General features: G+C 51.9%; 1 protein-coding gene across 1 annotated transcript in view; it reads left to right on the forward strand.

Moving 5' to 3' along the window:
• The window catches only part of DOCK2 (dedicator of cytokinesis 2), a 371,400-nt gene extending 354,905 nt beyond the window's left edge, over positions 1-16,495 (forward strand). The window contains exons 44-52 of the mRNA XM_010980444.3: positions 506-592; positions 3,808-3,984; positions 5,409-5,492; positions 9,157-9,294; positions 11,150-11,277; positions 12,193-12,364; positions 13,373-13,493; positions 14,881-15,023; positions 15,938-16,495. Of these exons, the coding sequence (XP_010978746.3) occupies positions 506-592; positions 3,808-3,984; positions 5,409-5,492; positions 9,157-9,294; positions 11,150-11,277; positions 12,193-12,364; positions 13,373-13,493; positions 14,881-15,023; positions 15,938-16,000 (1,113 nt within the window). The 3' untranslated portion in view covers positions 16,001-16,495. The remainder of the gene's footprint in view (positions 1-505; positions 593-3,807; positions 3,985-5,408; positions 5,493-9,156; positions 9,295-11,149; positions 11,278-12,192; positions 12,365-13,372; positions 13,494-14,880; positions 15,024-15,937) is intronic.
• Positions 16,496-22,180: the final 5,685 nt, after the last annotated feature.

Here is a 22,180-nt window from a genome sequence, read left to right on the forward strand (position 1 = left end):
AGTCAAACCTTGCAGGAAAGAAGAAGCCACAAGGCTTTCTGTCCCCTGTGTTCCCTGTGTGTTTCCCAGCCAGGACCTGTCTTCTATTCCCAAAGGCCAAGGATGGCACGAGGAAGTGGCTCCAAGTCTCTCTCAGCTCCTTGCTTTAGACTTTGATTCTTCATATTTGGGGACTCACTGCCCCTTTAAGAATCTAATGAAGACTGTGGACCCCTCCTGCCCCCAGAAAAATGCAGGTGGCTGCATTCAATATTGCCTAAAAATTCTGCCTGTTCAGAGACCAGGTTAAAACTTACTGGACCTAAATCCAGGGAAAACTTAAACTTCACTTTGAGAAAGAATTCTTAACGATAAGGTGGGAGTGTGTTTCTGGGTCTTGTAATAGTTATTCTGATTCCGGGCAGCTAGGAGGCCTGGGGGCCTGGCTGGGTTCCCGCCAGACTCTGATAGCCAGGTTTCACGAGTGTGTTGCTCTCTTGCCCTTGCCGCCCCTGCCACCGGACAGTCGATGTGGATCGAGAGAACCTCCTTCGTCACCGCGTACAAGCTTCCGGGCATCCTGCGCTGGTTCGAGGTGGTCCACATGTCCCAGGTGAGTCTGCGGGCTTTCAGGGCTCAGCCAGCCTCAGAAGGCTCCTGTGACTGGAAGTAGGGACACGCTTTTGTTCAGAGCCACTGTGGGAGTCCAGGAATTCCAATGCAGGAAGGGACCTGAGGCAGCATCCAGTTTACCTGCTTTCATATTTTTTTTTCAGCATCAGATAACATTTTTTTTCTCTGCAAATGAAAGGTACCATAGAACCCAGTAATAAAGCTGATGGATGGGGCGCTTCTGTGTTTGGAGGCAGAGGGTCTGGAATTCCATTGACACAATCACCCTCTTATATCCTCCCCTCCCAGCAGCCCTTTGAGGCCCCTCTGCAGAATCTCACTATGAACCCATTTGATGGTTGGATAGACTGAAGCTCAGGGAAAGGGAATCACACAGAGGCAGAGCTCTGGCTAGTACGCAAATGTTTGAACTCTTGTGCAGATAGCGTGTATTTTGCTTCTCAACACACTTCAGGGTCTCCAGGTCCTCAAACAGCTAAGGGTCTTGCAGTTCCCAGGATGCAAAGGGAAGGCCAGGGTGATTGTGAGGAAACCTGAGAAGCAGGGACATATTCAGGATACCTTATTCACTTACTCAGTCAACCAATGTTTAATGAGTTTCTAACACATGCCAAGCACCTGGAGATTTTGCGATGAAGCTTATATTCTAGTGGAGAAGACGTACTAAAAAGTCAAAATAAATATATATTATGCCACGTGGAGAGAACCACTGTGGAGAAAAATGAAAGAGAAAGGTTATGAAGGAGGGGTTATTTTAAGCAAAGTGGTCAGAGAAAGCCTCCCAGCTAAATGGCTTTTGAGCAAAGACCTAGAGAAAGTGAGGGGGGTGGTCCATGCAGACATTGAAGAGAAGGGCGTTCTAGCAGAGGGAATAGCAGGTGCAAAGGCCCTGGGACAGAACATGCTTGTGTCTGAATCAGAACGAGTGAGGGGGGAGTGGCAGTAGTCTGACAGCAGATCAGGGAGGACTCTGCAGGCACCAGAGGGGCTTGGGCTTTTCCACTCGGTGAACTGGAGCCACGAGCAGAGGAGGGACATGGTCTGACAGACGTCTTTGAGCTACCAGATGATCAGCATTGAGACTGTCCCCCTCCCACCCTGAAGGCCCCCCAGCAGCGCAGTGGTCCTCCAATCTCCTTTTCACAGAGGTGGCCTAGACCTGAGGGGAAATACCCTAATGATGATGATGACATCAACAGACATTATTGAGCATGTGCTAAACTGTTCGTATGCGTGACCTCATTTAAGCCCCTCAACAACGCGACAAGGTAGATGTTCTTATTTTCCCATCTTACAGGTGAAGGAGCCAAGGTACAGAGTCAGTGGGTTGTTCAAGTTTAGTAAAAGAGGCGAGGTTTGACTTTAACCTCCCGTATCAGATACCTGGGTGGACTCACTCTCTCCGTCTTCCTCAGTGTGTCCCCAGCCCACCCCAGTAAGTAGTGCCTTGGAGAGGAAGAAACCATTCATGCCCTTATTCATGGGACACATCGGTGCACAATAGGCTTTGACAAGTGTCCCAGACGCTGTGTCAAGGGCTTGATGGCATTATCTTATTTAATCCTGCAAAACCCTGTGAATTACACAGTATTATGGATCCCATTTTTGAAATGAGGAACAGAAACTTCTGGCTAATCTGTGGTCGCTACCCATTGGCCCTGGCTGTGTCCTGTCCTCTGGTGATGCTCAGTAAGGTGCCCCTGCTCCTTCTGCTGTCCCCACGGGACTGTAGGCAAACTGAGGGGATCCCTGCCTGCGCTCCCTGCAGTTCCCATCCCCTGCCCCCACCACCACGGTACTTCTCTTCAAAGCACCGATAACCTCCTAACAGATCACATCATTTGCCTGTATGTTTATTTTTAATATCTAGAATTTTAAATATAGTGACATTAGGATATAAGCTCCTCTAGACTGTGAGCTCCAGGAAGACAGATTTTTGCCTGCTTTGTTCCCTGCCACACCTCTGAGTGCAAAGTATAGTCCCTGGCACATAATTGATGCTCAAGAATAGTTATTAATGAAGTGAATCCATCAAGCAGTCACTCAGTTAATAGGCAAAACCCATAAGCAGTTGCTTTTGTGTTACAGAAATTGTGTCTTGCCCTTCTTGTTTCTTTCATGAACTGTCATGACTACAGGACTGTTTGTACAGAGAGGTGTTTTCTGATGGGATTCAAGTGTAAGTTCTGCTTATGGGGGGGGTATTTCCTTGTTCTCGGCCCCAAGAATATGTAACCTTTACAAGAAGCCCTGAGCTGGGGGAGGGAGGTCAGAGACCCAAAGCAAGGAGTTAGGTGATGTTGGATAAACACAGTGTATCTCTGGCCTTAGTCTTCTAATCTGTAAAACAGAGATTGAAATACGATGGAATTTCAGAGCCGAAAGACACTCTGGAGGTCATTTAGTCCAAGAGCTACAAATTCAAGTACCTCCAGAGCCCAGGAAGATAACATAAATATGGGAAACTGTCACCTTAAGACAACGGGGAGTGGTGGAAGCTGTGGGAAGCTCCCTCCAGTTGAATTAATAATAATAGTAGCAACAATAAATTAGAACTCACGTGCTGGGTAAAATCCAGCGTGGCCCACAGATCTCCAGTGTGCACCCCATTTCTAGTTCTCACCCAGCTGAATTATTTTGCATATGAGAAGACTGAAGCCCAAAGATGGGACCTGAACTGCCCAAGTGATCAGTGGCAGAAGTAGGTTGTAATAATATGCCTATTTTATGCTGCCCAAAGGATTCCTAAGGGGACTGAAAAGGGTAATGTGGGGAAATGCCTTTGCAGAGTATGAAGGACCACTTGATTGCAAGGGGACCTGGCTACCAGCACTTCATCTTAGGACCTACTCGGGGCCAGGCTGGGTGATCATACCACCCGCTGCTCTAATCCATCCGGCTAAGTGTTCACACATAGTAGATGCACAGCCTCTGAAACCCCACAAGTCCCTGACACGTCTGGCCGCCGTCTCCCCAGGGACACCCCTTTCTCACTAAGCAGAAATTCAGCCTGTTTCTCCCCAGACAGCAGACGGCCCTCCCGAGCTCTTTCGTTACAAGAGCCTGCTACAGCCCCGAGGGGAGCTTTGCCTCTTTTGAATTCCAACCCCAAGTGAAGTCAGTACCAATAATTACATCTGTTTTTGAAGCGACCTGCTAAGGCCCTCTCTCCTCGGTGATCTCGTTTTCCAACAGAGCACAATCAGCCCCCTGGAGAACGCCATCGAAACCATGTCCGCGGCCAACGAGAAGATCCTGGTGATGATAAACCAGTACCAGAGCGACGAGAGCCTCCCCATCAACCCGCTCTCCATGCTCCTGAACGGGATCGTGGACCCTGCTGTCATGGGAGGGTTCGCCAAGTACGAGAAGGTGAGGCCCTGGTTGGGGCAGAGCAGGGGCAGGAAGGCCCGGGGCAGACACCGCCGCAGGCCACTCATCTTACTGCGGGTGTTTGTCCCTCAGAGGGACGCATCAGCTTGCTTGGACCTCATACACCTTCCAGAGTTTCTGTAGCCTCACTCTCGCCTCCTCCGCACCCTCAGTGCCATGCTCTGTGCTGCGGCAGGAAGGAGCAGGGTCCTAAAGGCCCCTTGTCCCACTGGGCACATCCAGGTGCCTCTGGCAAGGAAGGGCTCTGGGATGACCAGGAGACAGACCGTTAAAGTCAAGAGCCACGAAGTAAGGCATGTGCCACCCATGTGAAGACATCTCTTCTATAGATGGTACAAATGCCGTCTATAAATGAGAAGAAATGCAACCCAGAATCTGTGAACATATAGAAGGGATAGGAGATCAACTCCAAAGGAGGAGTTATAATCTAGATATCCAGGTCATAGAAGCCCTCCAGAAATCCCCACACATTTCAGGCACAGATTTCATTTTTGAGCCTCCTGGTGTCCATGGCAAAAAGGGAAAGGCCATCAGTTATATGAATCACATTTTTCACTTAGGGGTAAATAATAATTTCTTTTGGTGAGGGGACTTAGCTTTTTCCAACACTGAAGTAGAACAGAAAGTCTTCATTCGGTTTTCTCCTAGGCCATGCATTAATGGGACATTGAGGTTTTGAAAAAAAATGGACTCATCATTCTTTATAAACCTCGTGATGAATTCCTTATTATCTTCCCTACATCATCCATTGATGTAAAACTAAGAATACAACACAATAGTATAATTCAGGGACAGTAATTCTAGTCACCCAGTCAGTCCTTCCAGGTACCCTTGGATACCCCAGATAGTCATCACTGGTAACCTTTGTTCAGCCTTGAGAGTTGGATAAGATATGTCTGTATATATGTGCGTACACACTGAGAACATGGGCCCCAGAAAGAGCTGGGGCTGCTGAGGCCACACACAATGAGGGAAGTGGGAAGGTGGGCAGGAGAGCCCACTGGGGGAAGTTCCTCACTGAGTTTTCCCCGGGGACAATGCCCTGAATGTGCAGCGGAATCCCCTCCGGGGCTCTTAACACACAGCCACCCCCACCCCACCCCACCTCCAACCCAGAGATTCTGATTCTGTGGGTCTGGGTGGGGCCCGAGAGTGTGCATCTCTGCCAGGTTCCCAGTGATGCCTGCTGCGGCTGCCAGTCCAGAGACCCCACTTTAAGTGCTACTTCCCTGGACGTTGTGTCCCATCCCCAGTGGGGACTGATTTGAGGCCCTACAGGTGCCTGACTGTGGCCCCATCCAAACAGGAATGGCCTCTTTCCTGGCCCTTGCAAATGGAATCCTCTCCCAGTGCCAGAGAGATGGGTTGTGGGGTGACCCCAAAGGAACTGTCTGTCCTCCTAGGCCTTCTTCACTGAAGAGTACAGCAGGGACCACCCCGAGGACCAGGACAAGCTGAGCCGCCTCAAGGACCTGATTGCGTGGCAGGTAAAGAAGAGCCGGACTGGGCAGAGCCAGCCCTGCCTCCCTCCTTCCCCGGCCCTGGCTCGCGCGCCCTCTGCTAGCCTCTGGCTGGTGTGGCCGAGTTTCACCTATTCTCCTGCCCTTTGGCTTTTGCCCTTTCTTCTGACTCTCTCTTCACCTGAGCAGGCACATCCTGGAACCAGAATTTGGGGCACGGCCCCCTCGGGGTGCTGCACAGGTGGGGGCCGGGCAGGGCAGCAATGCTGTGCTGTGCTGTGCGTTGCAAAGACGGCTGTACTGGTTGTAGAATTCAGGAGGTGGCTTCCCCCAGTGGGACTGAAATGCAAGCCGGGCTCCCATACACCTACCATCACCTCCCCCCACACCCGGCACCCGCCAATCAGATACTAGGAGACTTCGGCCCCCACCCCCACATCTCCTCCTTGTAAGGCTGACCCAGTTTGTTGCAGATAATGCTCAGATGGATATCAGGTTTTGAAAATAATCGAGGCCGTGGTTTGGTGGGTTTGGGGTCTAAGGGCCTGTGGTGGCGGAGGCGGTGGCCGGCAGGAACTGCTCTGCTCTCCCGGCTGGAGCTGAGCTGGCGCCTTGGAAGGACCGTCCTCCCAGCCCCCTGCTCTCTCCCGCTGTCTGCTAGTCTTCCCTGCATGCCCCCCTCCTGGCCCCCGTGCCTTCCTTCCCTGCTCCTTCTCTCTGACTCTTCCTGAGTGTCTGTCTCTGTCTTTCTCCTCTTTGAAGTCCTTTGCTGCTTCCCCTCCCCTCTCCGACTGCTGCCTCGCTCTGCCGACGCCCCCTCACACCTCTCTCCTGGCTCCCTTCCCTCCCTCTTCTCTCTCCACTGCCCTCCCTCCTTGGCCGCTTCTCTCTCTGGCCCCGTCTCCTGTGTTTTCTCTCCCTCCATCTCTCTCCTGCTCTCTCCCACTCCCTGGAGAAGGAACAACCCAGGAGACCCCCTCCTTCCCCCAGAGGCACCTGGAGGACCAGGCTCCCCATCCAGGCCTGCAGCCACCCCTCCTCAGACGCGTCCCTGCTCTCCACGACCACCAGCACCCAGGGTGGGCTCCGGAGGGGGCTGGAGGAGGGCGAGTCCTGAGCAGAGGGCAGCCCTGCAGCCGCCAGTCACAGTGCAGAGAAAAGCACACTACTGTGGGCCGGAGTTCTTGTTACTCTAGGGAAATCAGAGAATGAGAAGCACCGGATGCAGCCTCTTTTCTTAAAATAAGGATTCCTAATTCAGGTCCTTCTCTGCCTCTGCCAATTTATGCAAAGTGAGGCCTTAAAAATGAAACACTGAGCACCAAGCCCTGCACAGACACATTCTCCTGAATGCATTCTGTGTGTCTGGAATTTTCTCTCCCTTCTTACCTGGAGCCACCTGGGAAACCCAGACATCCCTGAGGGCCCCAGCCTTCCGAGGTCATCACACCTGTTAATACTCAGATAATGATCGTGCCCCGCCCCCGCAAGCTTGGGGAGCAGGAAGACCCAGCTTTGATTGGTTTCCTCCCTCCAATATTTCTGGGGTGCCCCAGGGAGCCCTAACAGGTCACAGGCATTGGATGTGACATACAGTATGTACCGCTGGGTGCCTGGCTGCTTCTGTTCAACATAACGCCTTGAGATTTATCCAGGTTGTTGCGTACATGTAAGGGGAGTTCTTTTTTGTTCCCAAGCGTTACCCGTTGTGTGGCAGTACAGTCTACCAATAACACCAATTTATGTATCCATTCTCCTGTTGATGGTGGGTGGTTTTCAGGTTCGAGATGGTATGAAAAAAGCTGTCCAAGCATTCTTACTTATGTCTTTTGATGGACATAAGCACTCAGTGCCCTCACTGTCCGCCTGGGTCACACATGGCCTGTTTGGCATTTTACTGGAGACCAAGAAGCAGTTTTCCAAAGTGGGTGACCAATTTACACTCCCACCAGCAACTTCTGTGAGTCTGAGTCGCTCCACATCCTCACTAACACATGCCAATGTGAGTCTTTCCTTTTAGTCTTTCCGGTGGTTGTGGGGTGGTACCTCAGTGTAATTTAAATTTGCTTTTCCTTCCTGAGCAAGGGTGTTCGTTGCCTTTTCGTGTGTTTATTGGCTAATTGAATAACCTTTCTGTGAAATGTTTGTTCAAATCTTTTATGTTATTAACCGAATTGTCTTTTTATTAATAATTCATAGGCATCTATCTATGTATATATATATTCTAGATATGAATCCTTCGTCAAATATATGTATTGCAAATGTCTTCACTCGGTCTGTGGCTTGTCTGTTTACTTTCTTAATGGTGTATTTTGGAGAATGGAAGTTTATAATGTTGATGAGGTTCAATTTATCCATTTTTTAACGATTACCATTTTTGTGTCCGCTTTAAGAAATCTCTGGCTACCCCAAGATCATAACGATACTCTCTTACATTTTATTGTTTTATCCTATACACTTAGTATATGCTCCATTTTGACTGACGTGAAGTAAAGGATAAATTTTTCTTTTTGGGGGGTGGGGAGAATAATTAGGTTATTTATTCATTTATTTTTAATGGAGGTACTGGGAATTGAACCCAGGACCTTGTGTGTGCTAAGCACGCACTCTACCACTGAGCTATACCCTCCCCCCCAGGATCAGTTTTTTTCCTATACAGATTTCTAATTATTCCAGCACTGTTGGAATTTGTTGAAAAGGCTGTTACTTCCCCCAGCTTTGACATAAGGTGATCACATGTGTGTCAGTCTGTTTCTGGAATTTCTATTCTATCCCATTGGTCTGTCTGACCATGCTTGTACCAGTACCATCCTGTCTTAGTTACTCTAGCTTTACAGTAAGTCTTGAGAGCTGGTAATGAGAGTTCTGCAAATTTTTTTTTCAAATTTATCTTAGTTCTTCCAATCCTTCGTATTTCCATATAAATCTTTAAATCAGCTTGCCAGTTTTCACACACCCTCCAAAACACATTGAGATTTTGATTAGGGATGTATTAAATATGTAGGTTAATCTGGGAAGAGTTGCTGTCTTAATGTCGAATCTTCTAACACATGAACATGGAATCTCCTTTTATTTAGTTCTTTCATTTCACTCAGCAAAGTTTTCTAGTTTTCATTGTAAAGGTCTTCCAAATACTGTATTAGATTTGTTTTTAGGTATTTGATGGTTTCAATTCTATTATAAATGGTATTGTTTTTAAAATTTTTCTTTCTGTCAATATAATCGAATTTTTTTGGTATGTTTACCTTGTATCCAGTAACCTCACTTATCAAATTCACTTTATAAGTCAAATTCTTTCCACTTTCTTTTGGGTGTTCTACAGATAAAATTATATCAACTGCTAATCGAGTTTTTATATGTAGCATTTCCATTATCCTTTCTTTCTTTTTTAAATAAAATCTTTGTCTTGGATAAAAAATCTTTTCTGTTTCTATATATTAATTTTTTTAAAATAATGCTTTCTTAAGCTCTTTTCATACTCTGTTTCTTCCAGCTCAGTCCATTCATTCTTTTCTTCCTTCCTTTGTTCCTTTCTTCCTTCCTCCCTTTTTGCTTTTTTTCCTATCTGTTTGTTCTGTTCTCTGTCTTTTATACTGGAGAATTTTCTTCAGTGCCTGGTGATCCTTGGTGGTCTGTTCACAGAGGCCAGGTAGCCAGCCTCTGGCTCATCGTTTACCACCTTTCTCTCCAGATCCCCTTCCTGGGAGCTGGGATTAAGATCCATGAGAAACGGGTGTCAGAAAATCTGCGGCCCTTCCACGACCGGATGGAGGAATGTTTCAAGAATCTGAAAGTGAAGGTGGAGAAGGAGTACGGTGTCAGAGAGATGGTACGGGTGGTCCCCATGGCCGGGAGGGGTGACATGGGTGGGGTGAGGCAGAGAGGACCATGAGACCAGAGCAAAGGAACCTGCCCTCGAAGAGATGGGCCTGAGGGCCAGCAGAGCTAGGCTCAATCCAGAGACCCTTTCTGTAAACTTGGTCCCTCAGAAGTCACCCCAGATAAACACCAGCTACAGATGGAACCCTTAGCACTCAAGGCACCGTGAAGCACCTACTACGTGCCTATCTGATCTAAGCGCTTAGGTCTTTTAGTTTTCACAACAAGCCTGGGAATGGTCTTTAACCCCTCCTATCTCTTCTGGAGATTCCAGTGTGTTAATTTACTTGCCAAAGGCTACGGAACAAGTGCATGCGGTCGGAATTTGCACCTGGCTCTGTTGGCCACTAATAGACTCCACGGCCTCAAAACGCTGTTGGCCTGATGCTCACAGGACATCTTTATCCTCTTCCCCAGACAGTGGAGTTATAAAATGTCAAGGCTGTGTGATCCCTTAGAGGCCACCTGGCCCAATCCTCTGACTTTACAAATGGGAAAATCGAGGTCCAGAGATGGGAAGTGAGTTACTGGAGGATCGTAGAGGTGAACTTAGGTCTCTCATCTTCTGGTCTAAGAGCTTTTCCACGAGACAAGTTCCCTCTTCCAACACTCCCTGCGTGACATCCCAATGTGATTCTGATGGTCACTACCCAGAGCTGGGTCACATTGCATAGATAAGGACAAAGTCCTCCACAAGACTCCCCTCCCTTCAGACACCAGGGTTCCCAGGCCACCTGCACCTCTGACCAACCGGTTACACATTTAGAGATTCCCACCCTTCCTTCAGGTCTGACCATTTCACAGAACTCAAGAAGTCAGCCCTCCCTTGGTATCTGTGGATTCACTATTTGAAGATTTGACCAACCGAGGATCGAAAATGTTTCAGGAAAAAAAAATCCAGAAAAAAAGCAAAACTTGAATTTGCTGTGCTGGCATCTATTTACCTCACATTTACATTGTATCTACAACTATTTACCTAGCGTTCTCATAGTTTTAGGCGTTATAAGTAATCTAGAGATGACTTAAAGTATACGAGGGGATGTGCATAGGTTATAGGCAAATATACAAGGGACTTGAGCATCCATGGATTCTGGTATCCTGGGCGTCGTGGAACGGATTTCCCCGTGGAAACTGAGGGACAGCTGTCCTTATGGGTACAGTTTTATTATACAGGAAACAAATCAGGATCAGCCAAACCAAGAGATGTATAGGGTGAGATCTGGGAGGGTCCCAAATGCACAGCTCCTGAGTAATCAGGACCCATCACCTTGTCTGCCCTACCCGTACGTCCATGTGCGATTACCAACCAGGAAAGCTCACCTTAGCCTAAGGTCTGGAGTTTTTATTGGGGTTTCATTACATAGGCATGACTGAACAAATCACTGGCCATGTGACTGAAATGAATCTCCAGTCTCCCTTCTCTCCCCAGAGGCTGAGCTGATTCTGTCTGGCTCAGAGTCCCAGCCCTGTAATCACAAGGTTGGGCTTTCTGGCCAGCTCCCATCCTGAATCTTCTCATCAGCGTAAAGGAGCCACTATGAAAAACAAAGGCACTCCTATAAGTGGGGAAATTGCAAGGATTTAGACATACCTCCCAGAAACCAGGAATAAAGGCCTGACAGATTCTTTGTTAAACCCCTTAGCCTCAGCCAGCCAGGACATTTTTGTCCTGATGTCCTGCTCTGTCCCCCAGCTCCGCCTGGCCAGGTGGACCAGGAAGGCAGCAGGAAGGTGGAGGCCACATGCCCCTGGCCTCCACCCGACTTCAGGCCTGGCTGCTAACCACCCTGCTCTCCTGCCCACAGCCCGACTTCGAGGACAGGCGGGTGGGCCGCCCCCGGTCCATGCTGCGCTCCTACAGGCAGATGTCCATCATCTCCATGGCTTCCATGAACTCCGACTGCAGCACGCCCAGCAAGTCAGCCTCCGAGAGGTCAGTCCCCGCCCCAGGCAGCCCCTGCCCGCTGCCCCCTCCCAGCCCCCAGCAAAGCCTCCCCGAGTCTCCCCGTTTCTGTCCCCAGGGCTGCCCTTCTGCCACCTCCTGCCCTTCTTTTTCAAAGCCTTTCCCCACCTGGGCCTCATGAGAACCCTCAGAACTACCCTATGGGGCTTGGAGCCACTGTTAGGGGACCAGTCAAAGCCCAGAGAGATTCAGTGGCTTTTCCTGAGGACCCAGCAGGACTCACCCACAGCCCGCAGACTCCCAGTCCAGTGATCTCCATCAGCCAGCCTGACCCACTCATCTTCTCACCTCTGCTGGGGCTCCGTGCCTCCCAACTCCCCACCCCAGAGCTCCTCCCCCTGTACCTACCTGTACCTCTGTCGGGGTTCCCCTCTTCACCCCAAGAAAAGCTTCCCCTTTCCACCTTCCTGGAGCCCTCTGCTCTGCCCTGCCCAACTCAACTACTGTAATAACACACCGTGAATCGAGCACTCTCCCCAGGTCAAGAATGTGCAAAGGGTCCTCGACCTCATCTCATGGCCACTCTGCAGGGTCACTGCAAACACCCCCATTTACTGAAAAGGAAATCATGGCTCAGAGAGGCTGAGTGATTTGCCCAAAGTCATTCACCTAAAAAGTGACACAGATTTGAATTCAGATCCATAGGTTTAGCCCATTTTCTCTCCTCATCACCAAAAAGTGATGGCTCATTGCCTTCAGTTTTATTTTAACCTGCACTTTGAATGTTTGCCAATTACACAAGTGTCTTTCCAAACTCTGCCAGGAGAGCTGACCTTGACCTACCCCCAGACCCTGTTGTGACGGCTCGGTCAGCCTGGGTCCCTGCAAGACAGTTCCACTGAAGCTCTAACTGCAGTTTCTATTGCTATCTCCACTGCCATTCAGCTTCGACTTGGAACTAGTGCCTCCCAGGACTCCAAAAGCGGAGCAGGAGGAGCCGATCTCCCCGGGGAGCACCCTGCCAGAGGTCAAGCTACGGAGGTCCAAGAAGAGGGCCAAGAGAAGCAGCGTGGTGTTTGCGGACGAGAAGGCTGCAGCAGAGTCGGGCCTGAAGCGGGTGAGCCTCCGAGGCCGGATGCCTTTCCAGTGAGCCACTGGCAAATCTCCATGCACGCCCGGCAGGGTACCGGGGGCTCAGATGTGGTCCCGCTCGAGCCTCACTCTCACAGTGAGGTGGGGTTACAGAGGTGGCGTCTGAGAGGCAGGGAGGTGAAGTGCTGCCGGCGCCCACGCAGCCCAGATGTGACAGAGCCAGGATCTGAACCCGGGCTGTCGCCGTGTCCTTTCTACCATCACAAAGGGCTCTGCAAGGCTTGGGAGAAGCCGCCTGTCTCGCCGGCTGAATGGGAGAACAGCCCTCCTGGGGTGGGGAGCAGGTGTTTCTATCTCTCTGCTCTCTGTCCCCAACCTAAGCTCCTCCAGTGGACTGGGATCCCAGCTGGGGATGCAGAGATGAAATTCTCACTGCCCTGACTTTAAGAGTTTTTGTCTTATAAACTAATAACTATTTAATATGACACTTGGTGCCAGACACTCCTGGGTTCAACCCTAGCTTCCCCCTGAAAGAGAGGATTGTTGAAAGCATTCTAGGAGCCTGGGATGAGGAGAGATTATTTACTGTCCTGCCAGATGAGAGAGCAAGGGGCCAGCTGAGATGTCTTCCAGTGATGAAAGAATCTTCCAGAAACTTCCCAGTTGGCCTCAGAGGCCAGGAAGAGAAGGCTGGAAATAAGACTGTATTTTACAATTCTAGGGGGTATCATTCACACAGCAGTCTAAGTGAATGACCTCCACCTTGACACACACATTGGAGTTGTATAGTATGCAACCTGTGCAATCATACATGGCAGACTGGCATGGAGTGTGATACAAAATGGAATAAATGAACTTGGGCTTGGGTCCATAGAAACCATGTCAAGCCCTAAACACTGACTTTGCACAACCCAGAAATACCTCATGCTAAGTCTCTGTGGGGGGTGTGTGTGTGTGTGCGCGCGCGTGTATGTGTGTGTCCGCGTGTGTGTGTGTGTGTGTGTGTGTGTGTGTGTGTGTTATATTCATCCAGCTTTCCAGGAAGCATGAGTTCATGAGTGACACCAACCTTTCGGAGCATGTGGCCGTCGCCCCCAGGGCATCCATCCTGTCTCAGATGAGTTTCGCCAGCCAGTCCATGCCCACCATCCCAGGTATGCACCCCGCCACCACCAGCAGAGGTTATAGAGGTAGTGGGGGCCACCAGCCTGGGGATGGAGGATAGACCAGAACCATGTCTACACAGCAAAGTGGGCTAAGCATACGGGGGTTAAGAGGCTTGCTCACAGCACCCCCCACCCTGTTCTCTGAGCTCTCCCCACACCCACCCCTTATGTGGGTGAAGCTGTCCCAGCTGTGTCTTCCTTGTCTTCCAACACCAAGAACCTGGAGTCCCGCCCTCCCCAAGGGCAGGGGCCGGGGGGAAACATCTCCAACCATGGTGCTGCCTGGTGCTGCCTGCCCCGTACGGCCCCCAGCTCGGAGTCACAAACCTCCCTGACCCTCGGTTGTGACCTTGAGGACACAGGGGTAAGAGCACAGACCTCAAGGGTGCTGTGAGGCCTGCTGAGAGGACAGGAGTGAAATGGCCATGTACCAGGTCAAACACCAGAGCCGTGTGGGGGTGTCCTGCCTGGGGAGGCTGGGCAGTGCTTCGGGGCACGGTTCCCAGGGCCTCCACTACTTAGTAGACAGGACAGGCAGGGGACTGACATTCTCAGGGCCTCAGTTTCCTCATCCACACAATGGGCTAATCACATGAGCCATTTCATAGGTATGTGCTGAGGCTTAAGTGAGACAAAGAAGGAGAGGCAGTTAGCACACAGCCCAGCACAGAGTGGCCGGCACAGAGACTTGCCACATGCCAGACTGAATGCCCTTGGGAAGACCACGTCCCCGGTCAAGTTTCTAGAACCCCCTCTGTGAATTAGCAAAGGGCATCTGTACCCTGCTGGCCTCCTCCCCAGACGATGAATGAGGGGGAAATACGAAGTATCTATGCACCAAACACTCTGCAACTATAAGGTGGGGGTGGGGGTCGTAAGTTCTCGAAATAGTGTTCCAGGCCCCCACAGGAAACACGGGGCTTAGAGACTTGCCCGGGGCCGACTTCTGGTCCCCAGGAGGCCCTGGCTAACTGAGGACCACCTGGTGTGATGTATGGATTCCCAGTAAATCCTGAGGTCCAGAGTGATGCAGGCCTCCACGCAGAGGAAGGCAGGGTCCCAGTGCTGGGGGTCCCCGCCCGGCCCTTGTTTCCAGCCCGGAAGCCCTTGGATGAGGCCTTGATTGGGCCAGGTTGCCGGCCCCAGTCTGCGGGTTGGGCAGGCCTCGGCGGAGTGGACAGACAGCCTGGACAGCCCCAGCGTGGGTGGAAGCCGGCCTCCCACCTCCTGCCCAGCCCCAGGGTCTGTTCTCCCGGGTTCTGTCTCTGGGCCCCGCCTGCCTCCTGTCTGTCCCCGAGTCACCCTTCCCGTCCCCCGGCACTGCCTCTCCGCCCACCGCTCACGGCCACTCCTCGCCCTCCTGCGTCTCCTGCAGCCCTCACGCTCTCGGTGGCCGGCGTGCCCGGGATGGATGAGGCCAACTCGTCGCCCCGCCTCAGCCAGACCTTCCTCCCTCTGTCCGATGGCGACAAGAAGACGCTCAAGCGGAAGAAAGTAAATCAGTTCTTCAAGACGATGGTGAGCACCCAGACCCACACCCAGACCCAGAAGGAAGGGGGTGTGGGGGGAGGAAGGGAAGAGGGCAACAAGGAGAGAGGAGGAAATGGGGGTGCATGTGAACGGGGTGCATGTGAACGGTGTACCTGTGTGTATATGCCTGTGGTCACACGTGGTCACTCCCAGGGAGGCGTGGGCAGGGCCCCCTGGGGTGGGGACTCTGGCTGGAAATGCCCAGGGTGCAGTTCTCCTCTTGGGCCCCAGGTGGCTCCCCTGAGCAGGACAGAGCCCAGCTGGGCTGTAGGAATGAGCCAGAGGCTGAGCAGGGCCCCTGGGACCTCAGAGCCAGGAGCTATCCTTTGCCTAAATCGCCCTTTGGTGCTCCTGTCACAGAGCCACCACAGCCCACTGTCTTGGGCGGCTAAAAGTGCTGTTTCCATTCTTTTGGAGGAACTTTCCTATTCAACTGCTAGTACAAAATCCTACTATTTAAAAGTTAGTTTCCAAGCCCTGCCTTTTCAAGTCCCGTGTCCCATTGCTACTTGTCGGTCTTTGCTCAAGATGAAGGCACCATGGACATGCTTGTCCTCGGGGTGCTACTAAAGCAGGGCTCAGCTGCTGTGAGGATGGCAGCTTCCCTGTGGGCGTGCACTGGGTCAGGCGCCACGCCAAGCCCTTCCCAGACACGATCCCATCTGACCGCCCACTCTCCCCGTGAGGATTTTGTCAGGCTCACAGCATTAGGTAAGAGACTTGCCCAAGTTCACATGGTCCACGAAACAGCAAAGCCTGTGCTCCAGCCACTGCACGGCACAGCCTCTCTCTGGTCCCATCAGCTCAGGCTCACTGGCTTTGGGAGGGGTCAGCTCTGGGGCCCTCGTGAGTGGCTTGGTGCTCACGAGCATCCCATCTTGGGTTTCTTTTCTTCCACGTAGCTGGCCAGCAAACCTGCCGAGGAAGGCAAGCAGACTTCCGACCTAACATCCATGGACCTGTGAGATGCTACTGGCCAGGGCTGCCCCTTGGGGACAGGGATGGGAGTTGCAGAAGAGGAGAGACACGGCAGGACATTGATGCCTCAGAGAGCAGGAAGCCCACCCATCAGTTGCCTGCACTCAGACGGAGGAAACGGGCTGATCTGGGCCCCAGAACTGTCCGTGGGGACAGACCCAGCCAGCATCACCAGGCCGGGGTGACCACGCCACACCCGGAAGCTTAGCCACACCAAGGAGCGAACAGGAATGCCTCCTCCCAGCATCCTGGGCCCATCTTTTTATAGCCCAGTGTCCTAGGTCTAAGGAGCTGTATTTTTGTTTTATTTTCTAAGTCCCAGCACTTAACAGGAATGCTTTTAAATATTCTTTTATTTTATTTTTGGTTAACAGTTTTGTACTTTATGTTTTTTAATACAACCAACCTGTCTTTTTTCCTAGCTGATCATCTCCGAAGTGTTGCTCTTTTGTACTGACAATAAAAATGATTCCACAACCCAAGCAAGCCTCGTGGCCAAATTCCATCAGCTCAGTCCCTGAGGCCCAGGGCTGGACTGGGAGCCCCTGGGGACGGTCAGGAGGGCAGGCAGGCAGCCCAGGGCCTCCAGCGATGTTAGGAAACCTGGCTGCAGCCTATCCCAATGCAAATCCACCTACCTTGTTCACTCCACCACCAAGAATATTCCCCATGATGTGGGTGCCTTAGGGGCCGAACGCTGGGGTTCAGGGATGCAGGGAGTAGCTGCCAGAATCTTCCTCGTGTGATCTGCACGGTGGAGAGTTCCATTCTACCTTTCTCCCTTTCTGGAAAGAGATAGGAAAACCACCCAATCCTGTTCACTCTGATTAAAAAAAAAATCTCAACCAAATGCCCCAGAGTTAGGAAGACCGAGGGCTGGGGTCCAGCAGGCTGCGGTCCAGCCTTTGGATCTTCTCACCAGGTCAGAAGTGGTGGTTTTTCTTGGAGGAGCCCCCAGGCTCCTCAGATGAGGCCCAAAGGAGACAAGAGGCTCCTCCAATCAGAGAAGAGAGGGCGGAGCAGAGGCCTAGGGAGCCGGGAGCCTGTGCAGGGAGGCGGGAAGCTGAGGACTCCATCTGGGAAGGGGATCGATAGTGGGGGTGGAGTTAAGTGCATGATTTCGTGGGGTTTGGAGCTGGAGCCACCCAGAGACCTCGGGAGGAGGCTCATTTCTTGGCGCCTGAGTCCCCAGGGATAGTGAGGGATGACAGATGACAGATGACTGTCCCTCACATGGTGTCACAGACTTGACAAGAGAGAACTTCCTAAATCTTGACAGCCCCGCCCCAGGAGGTGGGGACAGTTATTGCCCAGATGAGGAAACCAAGGCAAAGAGGCACGAAGTGACCTAACATCACACACATGGTACATGGAGAGGCTGGGACTCCAACCGGCAGGCGGACCGGAAGCTTGGCTTTGAACCCAGCTCTGTGCTGCCTCTCGGACACCTTCACGCCCAGGCCATCTGTCGCCTCGGGCCACCGCAGTCTCTTCCTGTAGCTGCCATGTCCCCTCGACAAGCCCCAGCCCCGGTGCCCCGCCCAGCTTCTAGTCTGTCCTCAACAGTCCAGTGAGTCCTGTCTCGGTGGTGGCTGGTTGGGGCTTTGGCGGCATTGTGGGCGCCCTAAGGTGAGGACACGGCACCCAGAGGCTTGGAATCCGGCTGGATTCACTTTCCAAAGGAGCAAGGAAAGTCCACGTGGGCAGAGGAGCATCCCCAAGGAGCTAAGGAGCTGGACCCACCCGGGCATCTTCATGGCTTCACGGCCGGTGCTTCACAGAGTTTACTGCTTAGAGTGGGACCTTTGGGGCAGTGAGACCCAGAATAAGAGACATTTCAGGGTGTTGAAGAGTGGGTCAGGTGAGGAACAGAGGTGCTGCTGGTAAAGGAATCGTCCCCTGTGAGCGATGGGCAGGGAGGTTTGGGTGGGTTTCTCCTGCCGAACTGGAGTCAGAACAGGGTGTAGAAAAAGCAAGAGTTGATAACACCACGCCCACAGAACCAGTACCATGCAGAAGACCCCAGTACTGATTTATGAAATATTAGTGTGTTCTGTTTACTGAGAGGTTTGTAATAAACAACCTTTACAGTCATCGGGGATGTGAACCCAGACTCTTATAATGACAATACAGTGAGCCATATTGTTTTTCTTAGACTTAACTCTTAAGGACTCCAATGAGAAATTCTTCAGAGAGTTGGATTCAATTATTTTTGACTATTTATAAAATTGGGGGAGAAGAAGTAGGTTTTATCTAAAATATGTCCTAATGACAGACTCCCAAAATTCATGCAGATCTTAAAAAGAGTTTAAAATTAAACATAAATAGCATATTTGGTGTTAAATGTTATATATATATATATATAAAAACTTTACCTGCAAGTTTAAACTCTGGAAAGTATTAGGTTTCCCTGAACAGTGGCTGCCTGGCTTTCAACATTAAGTGACTATGTTTACAAATGAACAGGTGTGTTTTCCCGAGATCTTAGGATCTGCCTTCAGGGCAGGTCATGTGAAGATCCACCCAGGTGAGTGTAGTGACTCTGACTGTGGGACACAGAGATGAAAGGGGGGTCCTTGGCCAGGCATGGAGGCATCAACTCACTGCTGACTTACAGGGATGGGACGCATGGGGTAGTCACCGCTGTGGCCCCAATTTCCACAGGACAAATCAAAGTAAAGAGGAGAGCTCACAGCCAATCCTCCCTCACAAATGTGCTGAGCAGCCTCCAAAGCCCTGAAGAAAGCACTGTCCCCGCCCTCAAGGGGCCACGAGTCCCACAGTGAAGTCAGGCGATAAAGCGTGACCTCCCGAACCACGTGCCAGGCACGGAGGGACCCAGCAGCGGAGGGAGGCTCCCAGGGCAGGATCAGAAGGCGAGTCAGAGCCATCCAGGTGGAGAGGAGGATGGGCACCCGGATGGAGTGGGCAGGCACCAGCCTGACCCATCGCGAGCACCTCACGTGACCGCAACCCGACAGGGGCACAGAGAGTGGATGGGGTGCGATGAGAGACCCCGTGTGGGGCCGCATGTATGCTGGGTCTTGAATGCCATGCTGGGCAGCTGGTACTTTTCAGGGGCAAACAGGCATGCACACCTACTATGTGCCAGGCACTGCTCTTGGCAACTTGCACTTAGTAACTGTGGAATCCTCACAACCGCCCTCTGAAGTGTAGACTATTAGTAATACCTATTTACAGTGAGGAAACAGGCCCAGAGAGGCACAGGCACTTGTCTCGGGTCACACAGCTTGGAAGTGGCAGAATAGGGATTTTATGCTTCAGGCTCCAAGGAGCAGGCTGTTGAGTGGCATGTTTCCAAGGGATAACTTTGGGGACATGACCTGGATCCCAGGATCGCTTGCTTTCTAAATTGGGTGTGCAGCAAGCTCCCTAAGAGCACTGATGCCCAGCCCCAGCTGGGCTCACAGGTCACAATCTCTGGGACACGGGCCCAGGAGAATGCATTTTAATAAGTTCCATAGGTGGGACCTGCCGGTCAGGACCTTGAAAACCACGCAGCTTTGCCTCCCATTTGCTAGATGAGGAAACTGAGGCCCAGAGGGGCCACCACCTGCCACAAAAGTCCCAGAGTGCAATAAGGAATAGGTGACCAATCCCAGCCAGAGCCACTGCCCCAACCGGCATTCTTCACACAGAGATGACGGAGGAAGGGAAGGAGGGAAGAAGTGACAGAGGGGGAAAGGGAGAGGGAGGGAGGGGAGAAGGGGAAGAGGTGGGGAGGCTGGGGGGACTCCTTGATGGGCAGACTGTTTTCCCAGGTGTCACACAAAGGCCACTGGAGGGGATCTTCAGTGGAAGGGTCAAAGCTTCACATAACACAGAGTCCGATTCTGTTAGTTTCCCATTACTGTTGCCACAAATGATCACAAACCTAACGTCCTAAAACAACAAAAAATGTATTTGCTTCCTATTCTTGAGGTCAGCAATCTGAAGTGTTTTCCCCCATGAAGCTGCTGTTGGTCCTAGGAACTTGTCCCTTTCTAAAAGGGACTCCGAAACCCTTGGCTGTGGACCTGAAATGTCACGCAGTCTCTGCACTCTTCTCCTTGCTTTTAAAGAGATGGCCACCAGAGGGCGGTGTCGGTCCATGCTTCTCCAGCCTCAAGCTCAACCAGAAACCAGGGCAGCAGAGAGGGCACCAGGATCAGCTTCTCCAGCTTGGCTAACGCCTGGGCGGAGCTGCTAGAAGCCCCCACTCGGGGACAGAGAAGCCAGCTCCACGGCAAGCCCCAAAGTATACTGAGACACAGTGCTGGTGAACCCTGCTGGTCCCGGGGGCAGGACAGGAGGCCCCGATAACAGCTCTAGGCCATTCACAGAGAAATATTTGTAGACCTCCAGTCTATAAACATAGACCCATTGTTTAGAACAACTAGAGAACTATGTGTTCCACCTACTGTAGAAAAATTATGATTTCTTATCCCCGTTTTACAGATAAGGAAACTGGCACAGAGAGTTTAAGCTAGACGCCAAGTGGTCCCAGATCCACAGTTCCCCACTCCAACCAGTCTCTTCCCTGGCAGGCTCCTGGAGACCCTGGAACGTGAAAGGCACGAGGGCCCTAAAATCCAAGCCTACGTACGAAAGGGGAATCGGGGAAGACAGGTGAGCCCACGAGCTTGGGGGTGGAGTCCCAGCTGGCGGACCCCCAGCCTCTCCCTCACCCTTGGGCTCCCTGACAGCGCTCACATTCACCGAGCACGTGCTACGTGCCTGGCACTTAGTCCTCAGAGCAACACTCGGAGGGAGCTGGCTGTCCCCATTTTACAGACGAGGACACTGAGACCCGGAAGAGTTGGCTGCTGCCATCGTGCCTAAGGAGTAGAGTTAAGACTGAGACGCAGAGGTTTGGCTCTGAAGCCTGGGCGTTCTGCTCCCAGCCCTCTCTCGTGATGCAGCAGACCCTGCCTGACTCCTCGGTCTCTGGTTATTCGTCCTCCTCTGCCTGTTTCCTCACGCAGTCCTCCACCCCTTGAAAGTCAAGGCCAGAGGCAGTGGCCCCAGGGGCTGGGGCTGTGCACATTCACCCTTTCTGCAGGCCTTGAGCCCACGAAGGCTCCTGGATGCCCAGGGCAAGCGGCCGACTGCGGGGCACATGCTCCTGACAAGTGACAGGCCTTTCCTCCTTCCCCAGCATCGGCCCCAAATGTCGAGATATTCCCAAGGTGAGGGCGAATGGTAAAAATACTGTCTGGAGGAAGACAGATGCTGGGCCTCCTGTCCAAACCGCCTCCCTGTCAATACCCGTCCTCCGGTACCCAGGCGTTCAACATTGCCATCCTCCTCAGTGGTATCCTGGGCCCTGCATGTGACACATTTCACATTGCTTTTTCCTGCAAAATCCACATGAGACAGGTTCTATTTGTAGCTCCATTTAATAAATAAGCAAACTGAGGCCTTATGCAACCAAGAAACATGGCCAAGATCACACAGCTACTGGGCAGGGATGTGCACCCAGCTCCGCTGAACTCCAGAGCCCACGTTTTTCATACTCTATAGCCTTGTCCCAGCTGTCCCAACCTGGGGTCCAGAATATATGGTCGTTCTCATTCAAGAAGGCCTCCCTCTGGGCTGTAATATGCAGACTGCAGCCCCACATACCTGGTTACCCAACCTTTTACTGTTTCCGCTGAAGCTGGCCATGTCTTCCCAGGCTTGGATTTCCACTTACATGAAATCTCAAAAAGCCTGAAATAATTTCATCTCCACAAGGACCCCAGTTTATAGAGACATTTGGCTCTTTCCTCAGGGGTCCTGGGATGGGTGGGGGGCTTCCGGGATGTAGCTCCTAAACCTCCCCTGGGGGTGGGACAGGCAGCTCCTCTTACCCACCCCGAGGACTGCGACAGTGCTCGTGAAGTTGGGCTCGAGGACTCTGGGATGCGCTGGGTGCCCCTGGCCTGATGGCCTGGCCCTGTGACGAGATGCGGGGAGGATGTGAGAGGTGGGATCCCTGGCCGCTGGACTCCTGGGCCGGAGCCCCCGTGTGGGTAAGGCCTCCGGACAGGCCAGGCTCTCTCGGCTCTTCAGGGGAAGGCACCAAGGCCCAGGTGCGACAGGGAGACTCAGGTGAGTATTCCTCAAAGACACGCCTAAGGAAGGAGACCCCAGCAGTAGGCAAAGGGCGGAACAAGGGGTCAGTC

Source organism: Camelus dromedarius, chromosome 27 (assembly GCF_036321535.1).
Source record: "Camelus dromedarius isolate mCamDro1 chromosome 27, mCamDro1.pat, whole genome shotgun sequence".
Classification (NCBI taxonomy): domain Eukaryota; kingdom Metazoa; phylum Chordata; class Mammalia; order Artiodactyla; family Camelidae; genus Camelus; species Camelus dromedarius.